Source organism: Halichoeres trimaculatus, unplaced genomic scaffold (genome assembly GCF_033239565.1).
Source record: "Halichoeres trimaculatus isolate MK-OKI-2021-1 unplaced genomic scaffold, fHalTri1.1 fHalTri1_scaffold_1, whole genome shotgun sequence".
Lineage (NCBI taxonomy): Eukaryota > Metazoa > Chordata > Actinopteri > Labriformes > Labridae > Halichoeres > Halichoeres trimaculatus.
The window spans coordinates 28,810,562-28,832,361 of record NW_027437179.1 but is presented as its reverse complement, the minus strand read 5'-3'; the positions used below and the strand labels follow the sequence as shown (position 1 = coordinate 28,832,361).

The 21,800-nt window shown below is 38.4% G+C and overlaps 3 protein-coding genes across 6 annotated transcripts in view; all 3 read left to right on the top strand.

Moving 5' to 3' along the window:
* The first annotated feature begins 4,215 nt into the window (after positions 1–4,215).
* miip (migration and invasion inhibitory protein) lies at positions 4,216–9,136 on the top strand. The gene is made up of 9 exons (XM_074674585.1): positions 4,216–4,562; positions 4,783–4,985; positions 5,950–6,052; positions 6,146–6,257; positions 6,346–6,428; positions 6,518–6,644; positions 6,893–6,989; positions 7,949–8,047; positions 8,356–9,136. The coding sequence occupies exons 1-9, from the start codon at positions 4,328–4,330 to the stop codon at positions 8,488–8,490; spliced, it is 1,194 nt and encodes a 397-aa protein (XP_074530686.1). The 5' UTR covers positions 4,216–4,327; the 3' UTR covers positions 8,491–9,136.
* A 1,823-nt stretch (positions 9,137–10,959) lies between these two features.
* Positions 10,960–18,434, top strand: tnfrsf1b (tumor necrosis factor receptor superfamily, member 1B). 3 transcript variants are annotated; one of them, XM_074674983.1, is made up of 10 exons: positions 10,960–11,124; positions 12,556–12,661; positions 15,562–15,687; positions 15,802–15,960; positions 16,715–16,808; positions 16,894–16,976; positions 17,085–17,147; positions 17,247–17,333; positions 17,530–17,588; positions 17,678–18,434. In XM_074674983.1, the coding sequence occupies exons 1-10, from the start codon at positions 11,074–11,076 to the stop codon at positions 18,182–18,184; spliced, it is 1,335 nt and encodes a 444-aa protein (XP_074531084.1). In that variant the 5' UTR covers positions 10,960–11,073; the 3' UTR covers positions 18,185–18,434. The 3 variants fall into 3 exon arrangements, with proteins under 3 accessions (XP_074531084.1, XP_074531083.1, XP_074531082.1); XM_074674982.1 differs by having other exon boundaries at positions 16,894–17,147; positions 17,681–18,434; XM_074674981.1 differs by having other exon boundaries at positions 16,894–17,147.
* Positions 18,435–19,397: 963 nt separating this feature from the next.
* Positions 19,398–21,800, top strand: part of trim62.1 (tripartite motif containing 62, tandem duplicate 1) — a 48,985-nt gene continuing 46,582 nt past the window's right edge. The window contains exons 1-3 of one of the 2 annotated variants that reach the window (XM_074674785.1): positions 19,398–19,425; positions 19,916–20,001; positions 21,322–21,771. In XM_074674785.1, the coding sequence (XP_074530886.1) occupies positions 19,413–19,425; positions 19,916–20,001; positions 21,322–21,771 (549 nt within the window). In that variant the 5' untranslated portion in view covers positions 19,398–19,412. Of the gene's footprint in view, positions 19,426–19,915; positions 20,002–21,226; positions 21,772–21,800 lie in introns of those variants that run through there. The other variant, XM_074674791.1, reaches the window with a different exon arrangement.

Below are 21,800 nucleotides of genomic sequence, written 5' to 3'. Positions count from 1 at the left end.
TCATCTTGTAGATGAAATGTTAGCTGCTATGTAGTTTTTTCATACCAAACACTAAGTCAGCTGAATGCTTAATGTTTTTTTCAACAGTATGAAATGTTTACTCAAATTTCTTGTCTTGCTTTAACATAATGTTCTCTGTTTTAGTAACTTCAACAAAACAGTGTTTGCTCTTTGTTCAGGGCACAGTTCAATCCTTTGTCAGGTAAACTATAGTTACTGAAATTTAACCACAGAAGAAAAAAAATCTACCATGGGAAACCTTGTTGTGTAACTAGAATTTTTCTTTTTGGGTCAGGTTTGGGGTTATCCCTTTTTTTCCTCCACTGTCCTTTATTTTTCATTCCAGGGTCATCACACCTGTTTACGCATTTCTAAGCTCCACTCTTGTGTTCATACAAAAATACAGAATATGTTTATAAAATGTCTGCCACAACATAATAATGGTTCTCTGCTGTACAATAAGTTTAAGTTCAAAATAATCAAACTCATTAAAGTGGCCTCATTGATAGACTTTTGATTTCTGTGACTTAACATTAGTTACTGAAACCACTTGCCTCCTGTTACCACCAACCTATGCATGCCTGCTGTACATAAGAATCAATATGCTATAATTTCCTTAGTATTTATGCAGTATAGTTGCATATAATTAATTTCATACCTGGAAAAATGTAAACACATTTGTAAAGACACAGTCAGCCAACCTGTGGACGCCCTGATGCTCCCGAAGTTTGCACCTAGAGATGGCCACTCATCACTGCTGGACTCAGGTTTCCACTTTCCTGCGAGTCCACGACAGCAAAAAGCAGCCCAGTCCAGCTTTAAATCCGCTTGGATTTGCTCCTTCAAACTGAGGAGGAATGAAATGAGAGACATCGGGTTATGGAATGAAGCCAGGTTTCTTGATGGGTGCTACTGCAGGTCGCACCCAGATACAGTCTGAGAGAAACCCTTCCAGGCCTCTGTTGGGTTTGCCCTGATAGGTGCTGCTGCAGGCTGGATTGTACTTTTAAAAATGAACTGTAGGTGTCACTTTTGTGACAAATTTCAATCCGGTCCTGCTCGACTTGATCAGGAAGCTAAGAAGTAGGATTTTGAAATAACCTGTAACCTCTGATGTTGGTGCTGATAATCTCATTTCAAAGTGCGGGTTACAATCAGGCATATATCTAGAAGGGAGACTTTTTCACTTTGAAACTCCTCACTTTTTTCCCCTTTTACCAGGCATGTTTATATGTTTTAAGGTTTATTCTAACACAGTTCTTGTACAGCTGCTTTTTCTAAAATTCAACTCTTGAAAATCCTTGTGAACTACTACAAGTATTAAGTTGAAGTTGTTACAGAGAAAGCATTTGGGTTAAAAAGATCAACCAGCTGCTAAGTCAGGGGGCAATGTTGAACGTCACTTATTGGTTCTCCAAACCAGGCTCTTCATATTTTATTTAAAATATTATACTTGTACGACACAGTAAAAAAAAAAGTGCAATATAAGGTCATACAAATAATTTGGATACATTTAAGTCTAAAAAAGACAAACAACCCCATCCTTTCTCAACATAGGATATAGGACACATCACAATGTTTATTTTGCTTTTGTGATGTTTTTAAAGGGAAATGTTCTTGTTTGGCAAAAATGAATAATTCTGCTCTTCCTCTGATGTTGTTGTTGATGTGTCCGTTATCTGTGCCTAATGAACGATGAAGCCTTCTGGCGGCAGGCCTTAATTGCTGTGAGCCCAGCAGTAGGGGTGTAATTAGAGAGACAGGGAGGAGTGTATGACTTCATGACTGGCACCGTTTAATGATAATGGGGTGCAACTCCACACTACTGTGGTCAACTAATCATACTGGACTGGCCTGAACGGCTCTCGATGCAAACGAGCCATGACTGGAATACTGAACAGCATCTCGCCCACACAGTTCCACACCATTCGCTCCACGGGGGATCAGGCACATGATTACGCCTGTGACCCTGCAACACCTGCAACACTGTCATTACAGCCACCACGGATGGACAGGTTTAGTGTAAATAAACTAATGTCATCAACACACAGAGAAGAGAGCTGTCCCTAAGGAGGCATGGGAAAGAAAATAAACATGCAAGTCTTTATATTCTAATCAACATACAAGATGTTTGATACAGAAAATCACATGAAAAGCAACAAGTTTTTCAGAAATCACATGAAATTGTTGAAATAAAGACATCAAATCCTTTTATTTAAGCTTAAGCTGTAGTTGCCCAAAGTAAAGACCAATAACAGAAACACTGCCTGACTTTATGGTTCATTGGAGCTCTTCAGACTGTGTTCAGCTCTTAAAGCTCACTCTTTGGGGCTCTCCTTGAACTCTTTTTCTGGATTGGTAGCTGTTTTCATAATGAAACAAACCACTCTGAACCAATTTCCAGGCACCACAGAACTAAGCAGCTAGCTTAAGATACTAAACATATTGCACGTCTTGCAGCTGCAGAGCCAGTTTTCCTTGAAGCGGGTGCGGAAACCAGACAAGAGCTAAAAGCTGAGAGGATATTTGTCTTACAACATCAGTGTACTCCAACTGAAAGACAGTTTGCTGATTTGTCAAACAACTTGTTTTCTCTTCACACATCGGTAGCAGACATTGCCTAAAACACTGAACTTCTTTTATAACTGTCAAAAATAGATGTGAGACAAAATAAACACTTCAGTGGCAACTTCACCCAATGTAATTCAATCCAGTACAGCAGTTTAACCACCTGTTTCATATAAAAACGAATGATAAGCTTTTTATTTTTTATGTTTTTTGTTTTTTTTTCAAGAAAGTTTGATATGTCAGTTCCACAGAATGTTTTTGTCTGAGGACGAAGACGGTGATTGTGATGGGGTTCATTTCTCAATACATTTTAGAGACAAGCCTTCTATGATTTAGATTATGATTAAATTTATCATAGAAATAAAAGAGCTTTAATTGTAAGTGTATATCAAAAAGATTGTTTCTTAGAAACCACCGGTTTGAACTTCCATGTCCCTCTTGGGTCCACTGCAGCTGTCATTGTAATGAGTTACTCTTTGGCAGACTCAGCCTAAATTCCATTTCTTCTTTGTACAAAATGGTTTTGTTGGACGTTGTCCTGTCTCTTTGGCTGTAGTTAAAATGAGCTAGCCAAGTAAAGAAACATTAAGAAGAATTTTTCAGGGCCGATCATCAACAAACTTCAACATTTTTTCTAACATCACTGTGTTAATTTAATTACTGAAGTTTCCTCTGGATGTACACATTTCATTTCCAAAATGTAATTCATCTGGAAAATGGAAGAGTTTGATTACATTTTCTATACCTTGGAAGGGGTAAACATTTTAATCCTGCTCACACATTGATAACAATACAAAAAACCAATTCATTGAAATATTAAAGGCACTGTGTTTGAATTGAATGGACAGATTATCATAATGTGTGCACTTATTAAATGTAACTTTTGGCATCTGCAGCCTACAATATCAGAAAATTAGTAAAACACTTTCAGCAGCTTTAACAAACCTAATTTAATCTAATTTAAATGTTTGTGTAATTGTGTAAAGAAAAAAGCGTATTTTTAAACATTTTTAATCATTACTTTATTTTGGTTATTCAGTGTTTGTTTAGCCTATGTTTGTGCAGTGAGAACACACAGTGAAAGTCAAACTCCATGTTTTCTTTTTAACCCTTTAACTTCCAATTTTTAAACGCAAGAGATATGAAGTCTACTCCATTTTTTAACCCTTTAACGTTCCATCCATGTTGCTGGAGCACTTAGATCAGAAACCACAAAATTCGGATTTTTAGCTGTAGAAAGAACCCAGTGAGGTTTTACTAAGTTCAACATATTTTCTAGAGACATAATGACTCAAAAATGCTCTATTGAACTGCTCAGCAGCAAGTTTTATAAAAGGGGTCAAGAAAATACTTGGTGAAAAAGGTGATTCTGATTATGTTAGTTACAGACGTTTGTTTACAGACTCGAAGAAAGACACTGCATTTGTCATCATAAAGATTAAAGTTTAAAAGACCTGCTCACATTTCAGTTAGGAGAATGTATGGTACTCTTTCGCACTTAGGTTAATAGCGCCCTCTGTTGTTCATGCCCCGTAGCTGAAAACAAACGTGTGCCTGTTCTTTTAAAGCAAAAAAAAAAAACAAAAAAAAACTCAGACGTTCGCAAGGCAGGATGGGTAACATTGTCTCAGCCAATCAAATCATTGTTGTCGACGCGTTGTTATGGAGCTTCAGGAGTCTGATTCAAATCACTGAAGAAACAAACTTCCGCCTCTTTCTTTCGTCCCTGTTTTTCAATATTTTACGATAAGCTCTCAGAATGTCTTTTATAGACCGACTGGACGCTTTAAGGAAGCTCAACAAAGATTTATTGAGCCAGCTGAAGCAGCAGAGAGAGAATCTGGAGCGACTGAGCGGTCTCAGCCCAAACCGTAAGAGGGAAAGAGAGGACGAGGCCGAGGAGAGGAGAGACCCCGCCGAGGTCCTAACCCTGGGTAGAGGGGAACAGAGAACTGCCAGGGCCGCCCTCACCAAACCCACCGTGAGGTTTGCGGGTAAGGAACTCGGTGTTTTACACACAGCCATACGAGACACCACAGGGGTTGCTAAGTGTCTAAGTTTGTTGCGAGATGACGTTCACAGCTTTCCAAATTAACTGCACTGTCTATAGAGTTGGATTACAAATAATATTACTAAAATCCTGCGCGTTGGCATGTGATGGGAAAAAATCATGCAACCTTACTAGATATTTCTGCTTGTGTGTGTCACCACCAGATGAATGTGAGAGACAAGCCAGAGACCAGAATAATAGTCCAGTCCCATTCGTGGCCTCCAAACACCACAGAGGAACCACTGGACATGTAACACCATCAGATCATTTCAAAGAAAGTGACAGACATCCTGAAGCTGACAAGAGGCTGCAGGATTCAAGGCCAAGCACATCGAAGTCCCGTCTAGAGAGCCAAAGCAAAGAACAGGTGAGGAAAAAATGAAAGACTTTGTAAGTTAAATAGCCTTTTTCATTTTATATTTTTTTTACAAATTTCAACTATTTGACAAATAGAAAAATAACATTAGAAGATGTAAACCAAACAAAAAAAATGGTTGCATGATCAATGTCAGGGACTAACTGAACATAGTAAACCCAGCTCTTAATCAATTAAACATTGTGTTTTATCTACAAAACAAAATGAATTGTGACTCAACCATGCCAAACACTAATTTGTTTAGGAGCTCAACTGAGAAGAGTTAAAATGATAATCATTTATCAGAGACCATAGTTTTTCAGTGTATTTAACTGCAGATGACTGTACTCAATTATCTTAAAGTAGACCACAGAGGGTGCTAAAGGTCTGTAATTCAATTTGCTAAATACAATGCATTTAGTTGGAAGTATGTACAGGAAACTGAATTTTATTTTACAAAATACATTTATTTTGGAAGTTTTTCTTCTTTTTCATTTTGCTCTTCTAAGACATTTTGAAAGTCTGTATCTCTCTTGATTTTGTTCTGAAAAAGGTGCTACCTTCCTGAAATAGTAAAAACCTACAACACAGCTTTTTTTTTATTCTCTGACTTTCACCCTAAGACTTCACTTTTTATGTTGTGTTTTCTGCCTTTTGAGGAAATATTGACTCACAGTAATATTTTATTGAGTGTAATTCCTAAAAAGTGTCCTGCAAAATGTAAAAATCAATCACACTCTATTTGTAAATCACTTTTCATATAAAAGTTCCACACAAAGTACTGAACATTAAAAAAAAAAAAAAATAAAATAATCAAAAAGATCTTACCCCCCTCATGTACTTTTTAAACACTTCTTTTTTCTTTGTATGCTTGGATTTAATGGTAAAGTAAAGTGTATTTTTACGGTAACCTTGCAGTAAAAAAAAAAAAAAAAAAAGCTGGTCACTTACATAATGCACCACATTTTTTTAAAAGGAGGAGCAGAGTCGAGCCACATCTCAGACTAATGAAAATGAAGAAATATTGGACTCAGACAGACATCGTTTGCCGCCCTTACTGGGATATGACTGGATAGCAGGTACACCTTGTTCCTCTCTGTCTTATTATTATTATTTTTTATAATAATGATGACCTCATAGAGCTCTAACGGGTGATGTTTGTCTCCTCTAAGGAGTCCTAGATGCTGAAGACTCCCTGATTGAACGCTCTGATGAGTTCTTCAATGACCTGTGCACATTTCGATCACTCAATAAAGAAGAGTGTGTCCACAGTACACAAGCAGAGTGAGGGCTTTTACACTTAACTGCACTTGTGACTGAAAGATTGTGTGTCATTTAACGGTGTTTGATTTAGGGTCTTTTCTTCTCATAGATTTTCCAAAGAGAACTATCCAGTCCTGCCACTGCTAACAGACAAAGATGATCCTAGAGAAGCTAACACAGACACTCATCAGTGTAAGAAGGACGGTTTATTATGACATCAGCTTTCTTTTTTTCGTAAAGCTGAAGAAGTTCTCATGTGTTCCCTCTCATGTTTTGTTCAGGTACGTTCTCTTACAGGATTAACAGCAGATTGTTCCCTGTTCCTCTTCACTCTGAGGAGTGCTGCCCAGTGTGTAAAAAGCACAAGTCATCCCACCCTCACACTACTTCAGAACCAGCTCTCGTCAGGTATTAACGATGCGCACTTTGAATTCTTCTCACAGTCATAGTTAATCAGCCAAAGCTGTTGACTGACACCAGGCATGAGACTCTTTTCATGTGATGTAATCTGTCACAGCTTGATTAATGCAGAAGGTGATAGGGTGGTAGTCAGCAGTCAGGTTGTTGTTTATGTCCAATCACAACATTTTATTACAGAAGAGACATGTCTTAAACTGTTGCTCACCTTATTTCTTTTTTCTTTTTTCATTTCTAAGGGTCAGCATCCCTCGCTCCACCCTCTTGCCTCCTCACAAGTACAAAGCTCACCGCAGATGCAGTTTTGACTCCTCTGATAGTTTAGGGTTACCATCGGTAAGTAAACCGCTCCACTGGGAGATCAGTAACTTCTAAATTTTGCTGTTTTTACCATGTGATCTTTACATATTGTAGGTACGGTGTGTAGAAATTAGAATATTTAGAGACATGTAGGAGTCATATTCTAGACTGAAACACTCCTGTGCTCACCCTTCATGCTGGTAACACATTTATGGCCTTTGGAGACAAGAAAATGCTGTGATGCATGATAAGTCTGATCCTTGATTTGTCAAGATTTACATTCAGAAACTTTTCTTGATGTTAATTCTTTAGCTTCTTGTCCTTCCATTAATGAATTTCAGACAGCAAATCACTGAATACAAATACAGGTAGGGCTCTGACTATTTCGTTCAGTTCTGTGCCGCCATAGAAATGTGACAGTGCAGGGGGCTCGTCTCCAAGGAAGCTGACCCACTCCTCATGTAGATATAAAAGCCTCATTTTAAGTTGACAAAAAAAAATAAAATGACCGTTACATTTAAGTGATTTTGAACTAATTTTAAAATACATCTGAATCAGAGCTGAAACAATATGCTTTTCTCTGGATTCCATTTTTTTTAGATTACTGGGGTGCCCATTCAGTTTAAATTGCAATTCTTTGATATTTCTGATTTTTGCCACATCAAATCTGGGTCATTTTTTAGGATGTATGCAGGGGATCTGACATCTTATTTTTTTCCAACCCAGCTTGTAAACAAAGACTAAAATTAAGTATTTAAATTTCGGGGGGAAAAAAAAGAAAAAAGGATTTTTAAACCCCCCCAAAAATCTCAATTTACATCATTTAACAAAATACTTAAAAGTTTATACCTGATACAACCATTTTTTCTCCCACCCTTAATCTGAATAATTTATTGTATTTCTACTAAATTTATTCTGTTGAAATGCCATAAAAAACTACACACTGCGCCTTTAAAATCTACAAAGAAGTAACCGGATCATTTTCTGTATTTTAGCACTGTCTGGCTGGCTGGTCAAACAAAGGTCAGAGCTTTCAGCCACCACCCAGCAGCCTCGACCTGGGGAGCAGTCTGGACAAAAAGAGCTCTACTGAGGTAAGGTGTTTTTTTATTATTACATCTAAATATGAAAAACTAAAGAAATACAGTCTCAGCTCATATTTCAAACTGGGCTCAAAGAAACATTAATGATGACTCCATTCCTTAAAGTGCCCCACAAAGCAATGACTCTGTTCTCAGTGTGGGTGATTATACCCATTCCTCCTGCTGTGACCCGTTCAAATGTGTCACATATAAAACATCTCGACTCAAATAATTAATTTGATGATGTCACTGGATATGTACAACCTTGAAAATAAAAATATCAATGTTGAATCCACTAATGGCTTTTTAATATTTTTCAGTATTTCTCTGCACCTGTAGACTTCTGTAACAAAATCTCGGGCCAAATCTCAGATGTTTCCCGCCTGCCTCGTCACAACTTCCAACACTACTCTCCAAAAAGAAAACTGAGAGGCACTTCCTGCTCTGCAAACTGACAAGACACCTATTTCTATTTTTTGAATGCATGTTACTGCAGTTCCTGTAAGTCTCATAACACTTTCATTTAAAGTGTCTAAGTTGATTTTTTTGTCCTCTTTAATATCTGCTAAAAAGTAAAAATGCACTATGAGACAAGCAATGGTTTAAATATTTTGGCTTGGGAACAATAGTTTGTAAATGCCTGATTTTATAAAAAGATTATAAATGAGATCATGTTCAATTGTACTGAATGAAATGCTCAGTATTGGATATTTATTTGTCAGATTATTAGAACAGATTTAGACACCCTTTATAGACACGAAGCAAGAAGTTGTGCCAGACCTTCATCACACAACATTTAACAACATTAAGGAAGTCACTGTGAATCATATCTGTTGCTCACACACAAGTGCGTGTTTCCCGTTCCAGCTGTTTGCTTTGGCTCCAAAGTTCACACGTACTTCTGATTTCTTCTTCCTCTGCTGCTTCCTTAAAACAGCAACAAAAACTGCAGAGCCAAACTCTTTCAGTGCAGAGGTTTCATTTTATACTTAACCACAATGAGTTCACTGGCTAAATTTAAATCAATCCAACCTACGATACACAAAACGTATCAGTGCATATGTCATGAAATGAAGTAAATGAAATGTAATTGTGTGTTTTTACCTTCTGGTGGGATTAAAGTTGAAGATAAATGTGTCTGGTATTCCTGTCATCTCTGTATTTTGAAGCTTCAGTACTTGATGTTTGCATCATAAACAGTTCAAAGTCAGACAGCGTTGCCTGCTGTTTTCTGGCTGACATTTGATCTGAAGTTAAGAACCATCTGTAATAATCTTTGTGAGAAGAGGCTTTGAGATACTCTGAATTTAACAAAGACTGTTTTAAACAAGTCTTTAGCAAAAAGCCTGAACACTTCCCACCTTTATCTGTCCCTTTCACTCAGCATAATGATTAAGAGGATGTGAAACTTCCCATAAGACATCACCCAAAAAACAGAGCCTGCCCTTATGTATTTTTTATCCCGTCATTGCTTGGTATTTTTGCTAAAAGTACAGACAAGTGTGAATACATTTTTGTGCTTCACATAACTATCGTGCTGTACTTTTGGAAATTACTCAGCAGAATCCCACAGTGTACAAGATCAATGCAGTGACAAATGAAAGTAGGCCGAAAAAAAAATCCTTGCTGTAATTTTCCACATAGGTTTGCTCTAAGAAGTCACGTTTATGCCTTAGGTAGGCCCTTCAGAAGGAACCGAAGAGTTTCATGGTAGACTGATGTGCTCTAGCAGACAAATCATGAGCACACAATGCATGAGAGTGATGCTGCTGCTACTGCTGCTGCGCTTTGAGAATGAGAAATGCTGAGGATGTGGGAGGGGGAACTTTATTGTGAAATGTCAACGTCTCATGCAGGAACACAGAGAAGCATAGGGGCAGTAATCTGGGCAGCACAGACGTTTCTGCAGGGGAATCGAAAGCAGACAGGTTTGACAACAGTGAAGCAGTCAGTACAGATATAACATCTGTGTGTGGCCAAAGTAAAACACCAGCTTGCTTGTCTGACTTGCTAAATCATCTCCTGTATAACTGTTGAGTTGACAAGGTTTAAAAAAAAAACTGGAGTGTCTCATTTTTTCCTGTTATGAAACTGACAGAGAGCTAAACCTTGCCCTGTGGGTCAGGAATGTGGAGCAACAATACCTTTACTATCTAACAATCTGCTACTGTTTCCTGCCAAAGCCAGAAACACACCTGAAGCAGCACATAAACCCAGCAGTTCAACTTTTAAAAAAAAGTGCTCAAGTTGGACTTTCATAGATTGAACTGTATTTGGAATTGATCTAAAAATCAAAAATAGAAATCAAGTGAATACACTTCCTGAAATGATAGTGACTTCGTCTTTTTTTGCCCAAACACTCTGCTTAACACGCTTGTCCTATGAATGACACAAAACACATAAGACACAGTGGAGCGCTCCTCAAAACAAATTATAAACAGCATAAGGAGATGAGTATTTGTCTTTTCAGGGTTTTTAGTTTTTTTTTTTTTTTTTTTTTTTTTTTTGGCTTCGGATTTAAAGTATTTCTACATTCTGCTGGTTTTGAAGCACTTCTCACTCACCAAAAGTCTTCCTCGACTAAACTGGTAATCTACAACTACAATTAATAGTGTGCTTTATCAAACAGCTTGCTGTATCGGATTTTTTTAGTCTTGAACTGTGAAAGAAGAATAAAATGACACGAGAGCTGGCAGCAGCATAACTTTCTGCTTTCAGTCAACCAAACCCCAAAAAGTTATAAAGAAACTTTTTTTTTTTTTTTTCAAAGGCGTTGTTTAGAACACGTTGATGTTGGTGGTGACAGGTCAGGAGTTGTTAACATTTCTCTGCTTCGTCTAAACTCACAAGGGTTTTTTCACCTCAGGGCTGAGGACATATCTCGACTCTCAGCGCCTGCCTGCTCATTTCCTTCCTCCAAACACTCGACTCACTTCAAGGAAACTGCTCCTGTTTTCACACACCGCTGGACCGCCTTTTTAAGATGATCAGTACAGTGCACAAGCCGGTTTCTGTATCCTCCACGGTTTAAAGAGGCGATGAAGGTTGAACTTGTGCTGCTGGTTCTGCTGAACGTCCTACCTCTCAAGGTATGTTTTGAGTCTGTAAACCTGTGGTGCATATATGCCATGTTTCTCGGGGTCTGCGGTCAACTCGGATACCAGCCAGCACTAACATTCCTTAGATGACTAAAATATCCACGAAATGTATTGCCTCTTAAGGGTTTAGGTTTCACTTGTAAGGTTTAATATCAAGCATACTTTTTCAACTGACATTTGAAGTTTGCAAAGTTTGTGAAGTTTTATGTACCAATGTCCAGAAATGTCCATCTCTAAGCATGTTCCTATTCTGTGGTGTGGACAAATGTGTTACCTGTCATGGAGCCAACAATAGGAAAAAAACTTTCTTTAAAAGTATTTGTTTTTACATTAAATGTGGTTTTGACAGTGACCTGAGTGAGCCAATACAGTAAGAAGTTTTACTGTATAGATATAACACATACCACAAGTTGCGGTAAGGTGAGTGTGTATGAATGTTTGGTTTCAGTCGCTGGGTATTTGATGCACTTTCAGAATGAATGGCTCATTGTTCAGACTCTTGGTTATGAAATAATACATGAACACTTTCTATTATCCGGCGGTATCACTTTGAATTTCTGCTCTAAAAAGGAGATGACTTTGTCTGAGTCTGCAGCCAGATGTTTAACTTTCTTATCACATCACACTACAAAAGAACCCTCTGTACTCCATAACCCAGGGCTTCTGAGCTGCTGCCTCTACTTCCTGTTGTACGAGAAATATACCGCTGCCGTCAGCATATTCTAGCTTTTGCTTGTAATTGGAGGGCAATGACAAGCATCTGTGGTGAGATGCTTTTAACTCGTATGCATGGGACAGGTGTGTGAGAATTCGTGCACTGTAACTTTTCAACACACCGCTACTGTGGTTCTGCTGTAGTCATGATGTTTTGGTGCATGTGAGGGAGAGGCTGCACTTGAGTCACAGCATGATGCATGTGTGAAGTGACTAAAGCAACAGATTTTAAAAAAAGAGCCACATAGAGAGGAGAGTTGTTGAAGGGGTGAAATCCACCTACTGAGACTCAGAACAAAGACTGTTTGACAAGCTCTGCAGCTAAAACCAGACACATTTTCAGAAGGGAAATAGTGGGCACAGGTGTAGGTAGTTGGGTTCTACTTTAAGCTCCTGTTCAACAGATGAAGAGGAGGTGTAAGCCATTGAATAAATTAAATCAAATTTGCCTCCTTTTCTATAAGCTGACTATGTGGACTTGTAACTCACATAGATGACAGTGTGTTTCTGACTTATGCTGGAGTACAGCGCAAATGTCTTCATAACTAATTTAAAAAATGACTCAGTTTATCGTTAAGGACAACACACCCAGCAGTACACACTGAGTATATGAGTGTACACAGCAACAAGAAAGACAAATGTCCTTCTCTATCTTCATCAGAATATCTGCAGATGAGTTGCCTCAAGTTTTGTCTCTCTTTCCCACAGGTCCGTTCTCAACCCTATCCAAAAGACTCAAATGGAAAGTGTCGTGACAGAATAATGGACTACGCAGTCCCAGGTTCCAACCTGTGCTGCAAGAAATGCCCCCCTGGTAGGTGCTGTCCAATGAACATAGCAGGGGGCTTCAGTTTAGGTTGTAATCATTCACAGTGATGCAAATACAGCGATGAAAGACAAAACTGTCTCAAAGTAAAGTAAATAGATCTACACTGATGAGTCAGCTGAGACATTAATAACTGACAAACACTCACTTTATAACAATATGTTGTGTAAGCAGTGCGGAAATGCCAGTGTTGCGTACATGTATTCTTGGACCTAATCATTACAAACAAAGAGCACCACTGAATGATTTTTTTTTGGGGGGGTTAAAGCAACACCACAGCTTACAATGTGATCTTATTTAAACCCCTGGCTTTCAAGTATAACCAAATCAAAAGCAAATTCATTAAATTACAAAAGAAAAAAAGTTTCATCATTGTTCTTTTCAGAATTAAGTACATCATACCCCTGAATTCAATTTAGAAAGTTACAAGAGTAAGAATTAAAAATGTTACAGACTGAGGCTGATGCTAGTTTTGATCACTTAGCATTCTGAAAAAGCCATTTGTGAATGAGGTGCACCAAAAACTCTTGCCCTCAGAATAGCCGACAAGCAGGCATGGAAGTTTGCTTAAAATGGAAATACTCAAGTAAAATGAAAGTGCACAAAAATATTTATTTCTTACAACATATGTACAAATGGCTGAAGATCTGCTTCTCTTGTTTAACTAGCTGTGCCTTCTAAATTCAAAGTGTTTTCTAAAATTAGTGTTAGCATTCAAAATGATTAGATTCTTTTTAACGTGTTATTAAAAAAGTAGAAAAAAACTAAATGTGAGATTGATAGAACACAGGTTAAACGCTAAAACACGAACTAAAGGCTAAAACACGAACTAAAGGCTAAACTATTTGTGATAATGACAAATTTCACTTGTTGTCATGGCACTACAGTCCTGCAGTTTCATTTAGCAGACACTTTTGTCCAAAGCAACATACAACACAAGAAGGAATTTAGACAGAAGGGAAAACCTTAGTTAGTGCAACAAAGTGTGACAAATTAGAAGCACTTAGTCTTCAGTCATCTCTTGAAAGTAGAAAGGGACTCTGCGGATTGTAGATATACCAGGCTTCTTTCACAAGCAGAGCAGGGTGGGCGAAAGTAGTGTAGACCTGGACCCCAGGTAGACAGGAGCTGTTCTAGTCAATGTTTTGTTAGCCAGAAGAAGAGATTTGTATTTGATTCAGGCTGACACTGGAAGCCAGTGAAGAGAGATTAACAGCAGGGTGACGTGCTGTTTTGGGCTGGTTAAAGACCTGACGTGCTGCTACATTCTGGATCATCCGCAGAGGTTTAAATGTATGTACAGAAAGGCCTGCTAGAAGAGAGTTGCGGTATTCAATGCCTGATATCACAAGGGCCTGAACCAGAAGGTGTGTGGCCTGTTGTGTCAAGTAGGATCTGATACTGATCTGATGTTATAGAGAGCATATCGACAAGATCAAGCAGTCGAGGCCACATGAACCTTGAAGGTCAGATGTTTCAAACAATAGCGCTAAGCCACTTCTAATAAATACATTACCTTGTCACAATGTACTAGTAAAAAGTTGTCTTGAACAAAGAAAAGCAACATTATAAGAAGATCCAATCTCCATTTTTCAAAACAAACACACACCTTGTTGAGTCATGTCATCACAACAGTATGCGTGCGATTTTAGCCAAAGATGTTACTGCAATCCACTTCAAATATGTAGTCCTCACAGCCTCTTTAAATTTTTGCATCAAAACAGAAAGATTTACCATAAAAATGACAAGAAAACAGACTTCCAGGATGACAACTAACCAGTGTGTCTTATCAATGTATCAATACTATTATGTAATGGTGTGTAAATTCCCCTGGATCTAATTTAGAGCAGGACACTTCACTGTTAACATTAGCCTTGTAGCATCTGAGATCAGTTTCTGAATCACTCAGAGGGGAACTACTTAGTTCTTTCACTGTAACTTGACAAAAAAGTGATTTATTTGTCTATTCAACAATAAAAATTTAACGTGTGTTGGAGATGATTGGGTTGAGCACATGTTTTGGCTTTGTGAAGTACCTGATGTAGTATTTTGGATGATGACGACCAGCAACCAAACACTGTGCAGCTGTGAAGACTGATAATCAAACATTTTAGACCTGGGTGTTGAATATAACTTGGGATTACCCCACAGCCCATAGGCCTTCCTGGTCTTCTTGTAAAGATACAGGCCATAAAACTGCTTTGATAGTTTAAAGTATTAATTTAATCTGATGTGGCTGCCATCAACATCTCTTACTCTCAGTGGAGGGTTAAGTGTTTCATATAGCACATTCTGATCTTATTTAATTGCTGTCTGAATCTCTTATTGTACTGAAGCCCCCCTAAATTCTCTTGACTACATCAATCAAAAGTTGTTTTTTTCCTGACTGCATTACACTGACAGAAACTTCTCTAGCAAAAATTACATCAAAAAATATGTCTGTCACAAAAAAGTATGTGCTGGTTCATTGGTTAATTTTTGACTGTGATTAATGACATTAATGTGAAGATTTGAAGAAACACTTGGGCTAAACTGAAGCTCAATTAAACCAAGTTGAGTGCATGGGTTTAAAAAAAAAGTACTCATTCATTTTAGTTAGACAGCATTATGGATAGTGATTATTTCTGAAAACACTTTATTGAATTTGTATTTATTGTACCAAATATTCATTTTTTACTTATTAAGCTAATTATTTCAGAAAGACTATTCTTTTGCTATGTCAGCACCAAAAATGGCACTTTGATTCTAGACTGAGAGTAGTGGAAAACATATTGTGTTTATTTTATTTGATTATTTTGAATTTGTTAATATGATGTTTAATGGTCATGTTGTCATAAATTGCTTACTTAGATAGTTGTGGGTTTATCCTGACTTACATTTTAAAACAGGAGAGCGGGTGAAACAGAAATGCTCAGAGAACAATGACACAGAGTGTGAGCAATGTCCAAAAGGCCAGTTCATGGAAAACAGAAACTACGCTGACACCTGCCGCTCCTGTATTCGCTGCAAAGAAAGTAAGTGGTTGCACTTTAAATTTCCAAAATTGCAAATTAATTCATTGCATTGATTAATTCTCTAAGTAAACACTCTGTCTTGGTAAGCTCATTTTTTCCTCCCTAATAAACCAGTTAAAGGCCTGCAGTATGCCCAGAACTGCTCTTCAACCACAATGTCCAAGTGCATGTGCCAGCCTGGGATGTATTGCAATTTGGGGTTTGACGATCCGTATTGCGAAGAATGCCGCAAATACAAGAAATGCGGAGTGGGGTTTGGAGTGTCTGTTCCAGGTACACACTCAAAAGATTTAATTTTTAGCTCCATTAATATGAACAACAATTGTGTGTGCAGTTTTTTCTTTAATAACCCAGAGCTTCTGCAGCGTTGTTATCTTAAGACAAGGACATCTTTTCATTTCCTTTAGAGTAAAAAAGCATCTCTTCTTGTGATTATCGAGTTAACTGATTATTATATCAGGATTACAGTATTTACCACTTAGCTTATTAAAAAACATGAAAAACTAGTGCAAGCACACAAGCACAGAAATTCAAGCAGTCCTTTTTTTCACTGCTATGAATGTCAGGGTGGTCCTTCAACCCAACAGTTCAATACAAGCTAATTAATTGACAAATAATGATTACTCATTCAATTTTGGCCTTAACTAGTTGCTTTAGTTTCCGAGAATTAATTTAATTATTATAATAAATATTTTTTCACTCTTGAAAAAAACTAGTTATTTCACAAGAGTATCAAATCATGAAGTTTTGGTCAACAAAATATCAAGTAATGGTAGAGTAACTATATTTTAATGCTTTAGTATCTATATTTGTCAATACTAAAGGTAATCAAACTGTGTTGTGATTATATAACCTCTTTAATGGGTTATAGGCTGCAGTAACAATAATGTCCACACCTGCTTAAAACTTGTCAGTTTTATTAAGTGTCTATTAAAAAAATGTCAATAACAGAACATTTCATATAATTAGTGTTGAATGAAATTCCTTAATTGAAAAGTTCTTTAACAGTTAGTGGGTTTTTTTTTAGGTACAGGTGACTCAAATGTGAAGTGTGCTCCGTGCTCCGATGGGACGTTCTCTGATACAGTCTCTTACACAGACCCCTGTCGGCCTCATACAAAGTGAGTCAAGGATAAACACATCTATTCATAGCTGTTAAGATTTATCTGATGAGATTTTGACCCTGTGCTCTTTGTGTCTCTACAGCTGTCATGGGAAAGCTGTTGTTAAAACAGGCAATGCTACATCAGACACTGAATGTGAATCTGAGCCGCCTTCATCCATTATAGGTGCTCAAACCACACCAAAAGAAACAACTGCAGCAGCTACAATGAACAATGCTGTTGATCCGAAAGGACAGACAGTCCCCCCATTGTATGACATTCATTCTGTTTCAGCAGCAGTTTTCAACAACTCAACAAAAAGCCCCGCAACAAGCGCTCTGTCTGACGGTGAACTGGGTGAGGGGATGGATTTGTCTTTTTCTTTCTAATCATTTTCAAAAAATTGGAAATCTATGAGTATTTCAAAATCTCCCTCTACATCTACCTCTTTGTTAGCTGCAGTCATTGCTCCTGTCATTGGATTTACTCTTCTCTTCATCGCCATTATACTGGTGTGCCTTTGTAAAACAGTCAGGAAGAAAGGTAACAATTCACTCCCAAAAAGGATCATTAATCATATTCTTGTTTTGTTGTGAAGATGTGATTGCCTCTAGAATTTATTTTCCCTCTAGTTTTGAATAAGAGCAATATTTGTGTTGACAAATGATGGTCATTATCTGGAACAGTGTGTCTTACATTACTCACCCATGCATTATGCATACTTTGCTTTTTCACTCAGATGCTGCAGGATTTCATCCTAAAATAGATGCAAATGGAAATTGCGAGGCAGGTGAAAAAGTAAGTCTTCCCATGGCCATCATTTATGGTTACATTTGAAAAAAGCTGCAGCTGATCATGAAAAAATAACTCTTTGTGTCTTTCTACAGCAGATTCATCCTGGTTATTTGGGGGAAACCCAGCTGACTTCATTTAAAAACACTTCATCAGAGCAACAGTGTCTGCTGGAGCAAAGGGAGGCCAGCAGTGAACAGAGTCAGTCTAGTACCAGACAGACAGATGGCAGCAGCAGTGAAGAGTCTATTGGTCCCCTGCAGTCCACGGTATGTCTCAGTCCACCCTCCGCACTATCGGAGCCCATGTCTTTACTCTCCAACACAGATTTGGAGAACACACAGACTAGCATCCCCGCACAGGCCTCTTCCCTCTCCTCACAGTCCACTGTGACCACCAGTCCCCAGGTCAATGTCAACATCACATTCAACATAGGAAACAGCTCTGCTGGGACACAGCCAGTCATACCTGTGGACTTGATGCAGGCAGACTTGATGCAGGCAGACTCAGAGCTTCCCTTTGGTGAGGAGGAGTCATTCAGCATCCCACAGCAGGAGGACGGAAAACAATCACTGGTGTCAGAGCAGGAGAGTGAAAGTTGAAGAGTCCTTAACATGGAAAACTATTTGTTACCTTGTGTTGTTAAAAGCAACATTAAAAACAATCTGATCAGACACAAGATGCACTTTTCAGTTATGGCTTGTGTCAGTGAGGGCAACAAGACAAATTCAAACGTGTTTCTGTTTCCATTTTTTGCTATCAACTGCCTGTTTGTGTTTATATGTAAATAGAAACTTCTGTAGATAAAGATGTGAGCACTGTCTTTTACAGATGTATGTATTTGCAGTAATAGGTCCAATTTTTACAAAATAAAATGTATCTTATATGTTGAAATATAAGTTATCAATGTACTTAAATTAGAATTCATAAAGTTTTGTATGTATTTTTCTCATAAATCACAAAGTTTTTTAAAATAAAAAAAACAATGTGTGTTTCTGTGCCGCGTGGATAGTGAAATATGCATCTTTCTTTAAGCCTACATTTCAAACAATGCAAAATTACAGGTCCTACATTAGTAGTAAGATGGATTCAGGTGAATAAGGACAGCTCAAGGAAGCAGACCAGTGTTTCTGCTTTTAAGGGCAAAACAGCAGATGCAGTGACCTTGCTTTGGAAGAAAGTGACCTAAAACCAGTTTTATACAGTCTATGCCTAAAACACATTAAATAATTGGTATGACATCACAAGGGAGGGCGCGGCCACCATCAACCTGGAAGTTGACCTGAAAAAAGTATTTGGTAAGAGAAGTGACATGTTTATTTTGATGTGAGGGCATATATTCTAATCTAATTCTAAATTAATAATATGGTGTAAATTATAGAAAAATTAAAGATTTTTTTAATGTTTTGTAATTTAGGGCACTTTCTTGGAGTCCAAAATGTATCACAAATTATGATTCTGAGTCAGCAACATAAAAAGGTTAAGCCACACTTTTATAATGATCAAACTCAGTCACCATGAGGAATTCAGAAATGTCTTCTTTGGGTCACATAAACCTAACCAGAACCGGGCATCATTACCATACCTGACCCACATCCAGTTGACAAACTTCGTACCATGCTAGAAGTCAGCCAGCAGTGCCAACTTGACGCCGGAGCTGGCCCAGACCTGTCTGCTATGTGGGTAAACTAAGTTATGTTTACGAGTTGATGCCAAGAATATGATGACAAGTTATACGTTTAAAAAATGTACAAATGTACCTGAATTCACCCTGGTAATAGTAACTGACACAAAGGCCCAAAAAGTCAGAAAGAAAAGGATCTAACGTCAATGAAACGTGAAGGTAAGATAACAGTTGTCTTGCTCAGTACCTGAAATGAGGCGTTCTGTGGACGCTCCTGACACCTGCAGGCCAAAGGCGGGCACTGCAGCCTCCTACGGTGCCTCTCGCTCAGCTCCTGCGAGCCCATCACAGTGTCAGTATATTTTGACATAATATCTTGCTCTTATTGTCTTGGAATCTAATTCAATGAACATTTCCACCCGGAGGTTTTATTTTAAGAGTAATACATATTTATTTTGCAATCATAGCTGCTAACCAGAAATGCTAACCGGTGAAAGGGGGGCGAGGAAGACTGAACCACTCCATAATAGGAGGGAGATAAACTTTCTAATTTTTGTTATTTAAGACTTGCAATCACTCAAAATATCACTCAAGTTATGGAATAATTTTAAAAATAACTTAATTTTCCGTTAGAAGCGTAATAAATATCGTGAACTGCCCTTTACTCGTTAACAAAATGCTTGGATATCACCCCTATTGTCAAACACAGTTGGTTTCGTCTGTTGCCGCTGTGTGTTGGTCTCCTTCCTGAAAGACACTTGCATTGGAGCCTCTGATGTCGGGAAGCACAGTTTGGTAAGTGGATGCTTTTTATTATGATTAACCTTTTTTTTCTTCTTTTTCAATTATCATATCATACATCTGCGCTTCCACCGAATCCACCGTCTTCATTGTAGAGTTTCTTAGTCTAGTGTTTTGTCCCTTTTTGGTGTCTTTCTCCTCCTTCATATCCTCCCGTTGTGGTTGCTGGTGTCGTGGTCCTGGTTTGGTTATGTTTACAAATTCAGATTGAGAGAAAGGTAGAGCAAGTCAGCGAGATAGCATGTGTGTTGAGCTGGGTGTCAGATGTTGGCTTGAGAGCCCGTGGTAAGGTGGTAAGAAGTGTAAACCTCAGTCCAGCCTGTAGCTTTCCTCTTCATCAGGGGATTTTAAAGGAAGCTGCTTTCTGCCGGGGTGGGAGGAAGAAAGCAGCGGAGGTAATACCGCTGCAGGTGTTTCCTTGTTGTCCTGTGGGCTGCTGCAGATTGTTGTCTGTGTAAGTCAAATCCTCCTAAATTAGTAGAGACAAAGATTTATGGCAGTGGATAAGATTTTTTTTTTAAGAACTAATATATAAAAGTGTTTTCTCACGTTTATTTTTTGTCAATGCAAAGTGACAGTGAGTCAGAGTTAAAGGGGTCAGAAATGATCAGTGTTTTTTTGTCTATGAAAAAGTTGCCTGCTTCACTGGATATTTGATTGACAACCCCCTTTACTCCTTGATTTATTTATTTTATTGTATTTTTTTTTACACAGGGCTGCAAATGTTTTCATCATCCAGTGATCTGCAGGGCTTTTTTTTTACCCCAAGTAATTAACTGTTGTGTCTGTTATCCACAAGAACTTTATGACTGATTGACTCATACACTCACCCTTCACAACCATTTCATTCACCATGAGACTAAAAAGATACAATCAGATTTAAGAAAGTGCAATCATTCACTAATTTATTTGGCTGATGTCTGAACATGTTTTCAAAGTTGATGCCGAGTGTTTCAGTGTTTCTTTTCTTGTTGATAGAGCAATAGGTAAAATTCTCTTTCAAATCCAGGTAATAAATCCGCTGATTGTCACTTGTAACATTGAATGACAATGTCAAAAGTGACAATCAGCTACAACAGGTCTGTAAAATCTTTATGACTCAATCAAGACTATCTACCCATGTAAATAGTTTCGTTGTCATAAACGCACTAGTCTAGATCTGGGTATGTAATAAAGACAACTGGCCTCTACGTGTTTGTTTTTCTCTTTATTCTAACAGAGACAATTAACTAAAGATTTCCGAAGATATTGTGGCACTCCCACATGGCTCTGAATCACTCACTTGAGCATTAATCCAAGTTTACTCTGCTCCAGAGCATTGTCCTCTTAGATGCCGCTCCGTCTCCGTCTCTGCAAATGGCTTGCTGTCTGAAGGACGAGCTCCTCTGTTCCATCTGCCTCAGCATCTACCAGGACCCCGTCAGCTTTGGCTGCGAGCATTACTTCTGCAGAAAGTGTATCACAGAGCACTGGAGCAGACAGGAGCCTCACGGAACAAGGGACTGTCCCGAGTGCCGCAGGACCTTCGCCGACCCCCTCCTCTCACCCAGTCTCAAGCTGTCCAACATTGTGGAGCGCTACTCAGCCTTCCCTCTGGACGCCATCCTCAACGCTCAGAGGAGCTCCTACCCCTGCAAGGACCACGAGAAGGTCAAGCTCTTCTGCCTAACAGACAAGAGTCTGGTGTGCTTCTTCTGTGACGAGCCGGCGCTACACGAGCAGCATCAAGTAACCACTATCGACGAGGCATACGAGGAGATACAGGTCAGTGATAGCACACATGTACTCTGGCA

Excerpts from the sequence above, each read along its gene's own strand:
- miip (XM_074674585.1), top strand. The coding sequence starts at position 4,328 with ATGTCTTTTATAGACCGACTGGACGCTTTAAGGAAGCTCAACAAAGAT. Across the intron at positions 4,986-5,949 it reads AGAGCCAAAGCAAAGAACAG|GAGGAGCAGAGTCGAGCCAC; the intron begins GTGAGGAAAAAA and ends TTTTTTTAAAAG. Across the intron at positions 6,429-6,517 it reads TAACACAGACACTCATCAGT|GTACGTTCTCTTACAGGATT; the intron begins GTAAGAAGGACG and ends TGTTTTGTTCAG.
- tnfrsf1b (XM_074674981.1), top strand. The coding sequence starts at position 11,074 with ATGAAGGTTGAACTTGTGCTGCTGGTTCTGCTGAACGTCCTACCTCTC. Across the intron at positions 11,125-12,555 it reads TGAACGTCCTACCTCTCAAG|GTCCGTTCTCAACCCTATCC; the intron begins GTATGTTTTGAG and ends TCTTTCCCACAG. Across the intron at positions 17,589-17,677 it reads ATTGCGAGGCAGGTGAAAAA|CAGATTCATCCTGGTTATTT; the intron begins GTAAGTCTTCCC and ends GTCTTTCTACAG.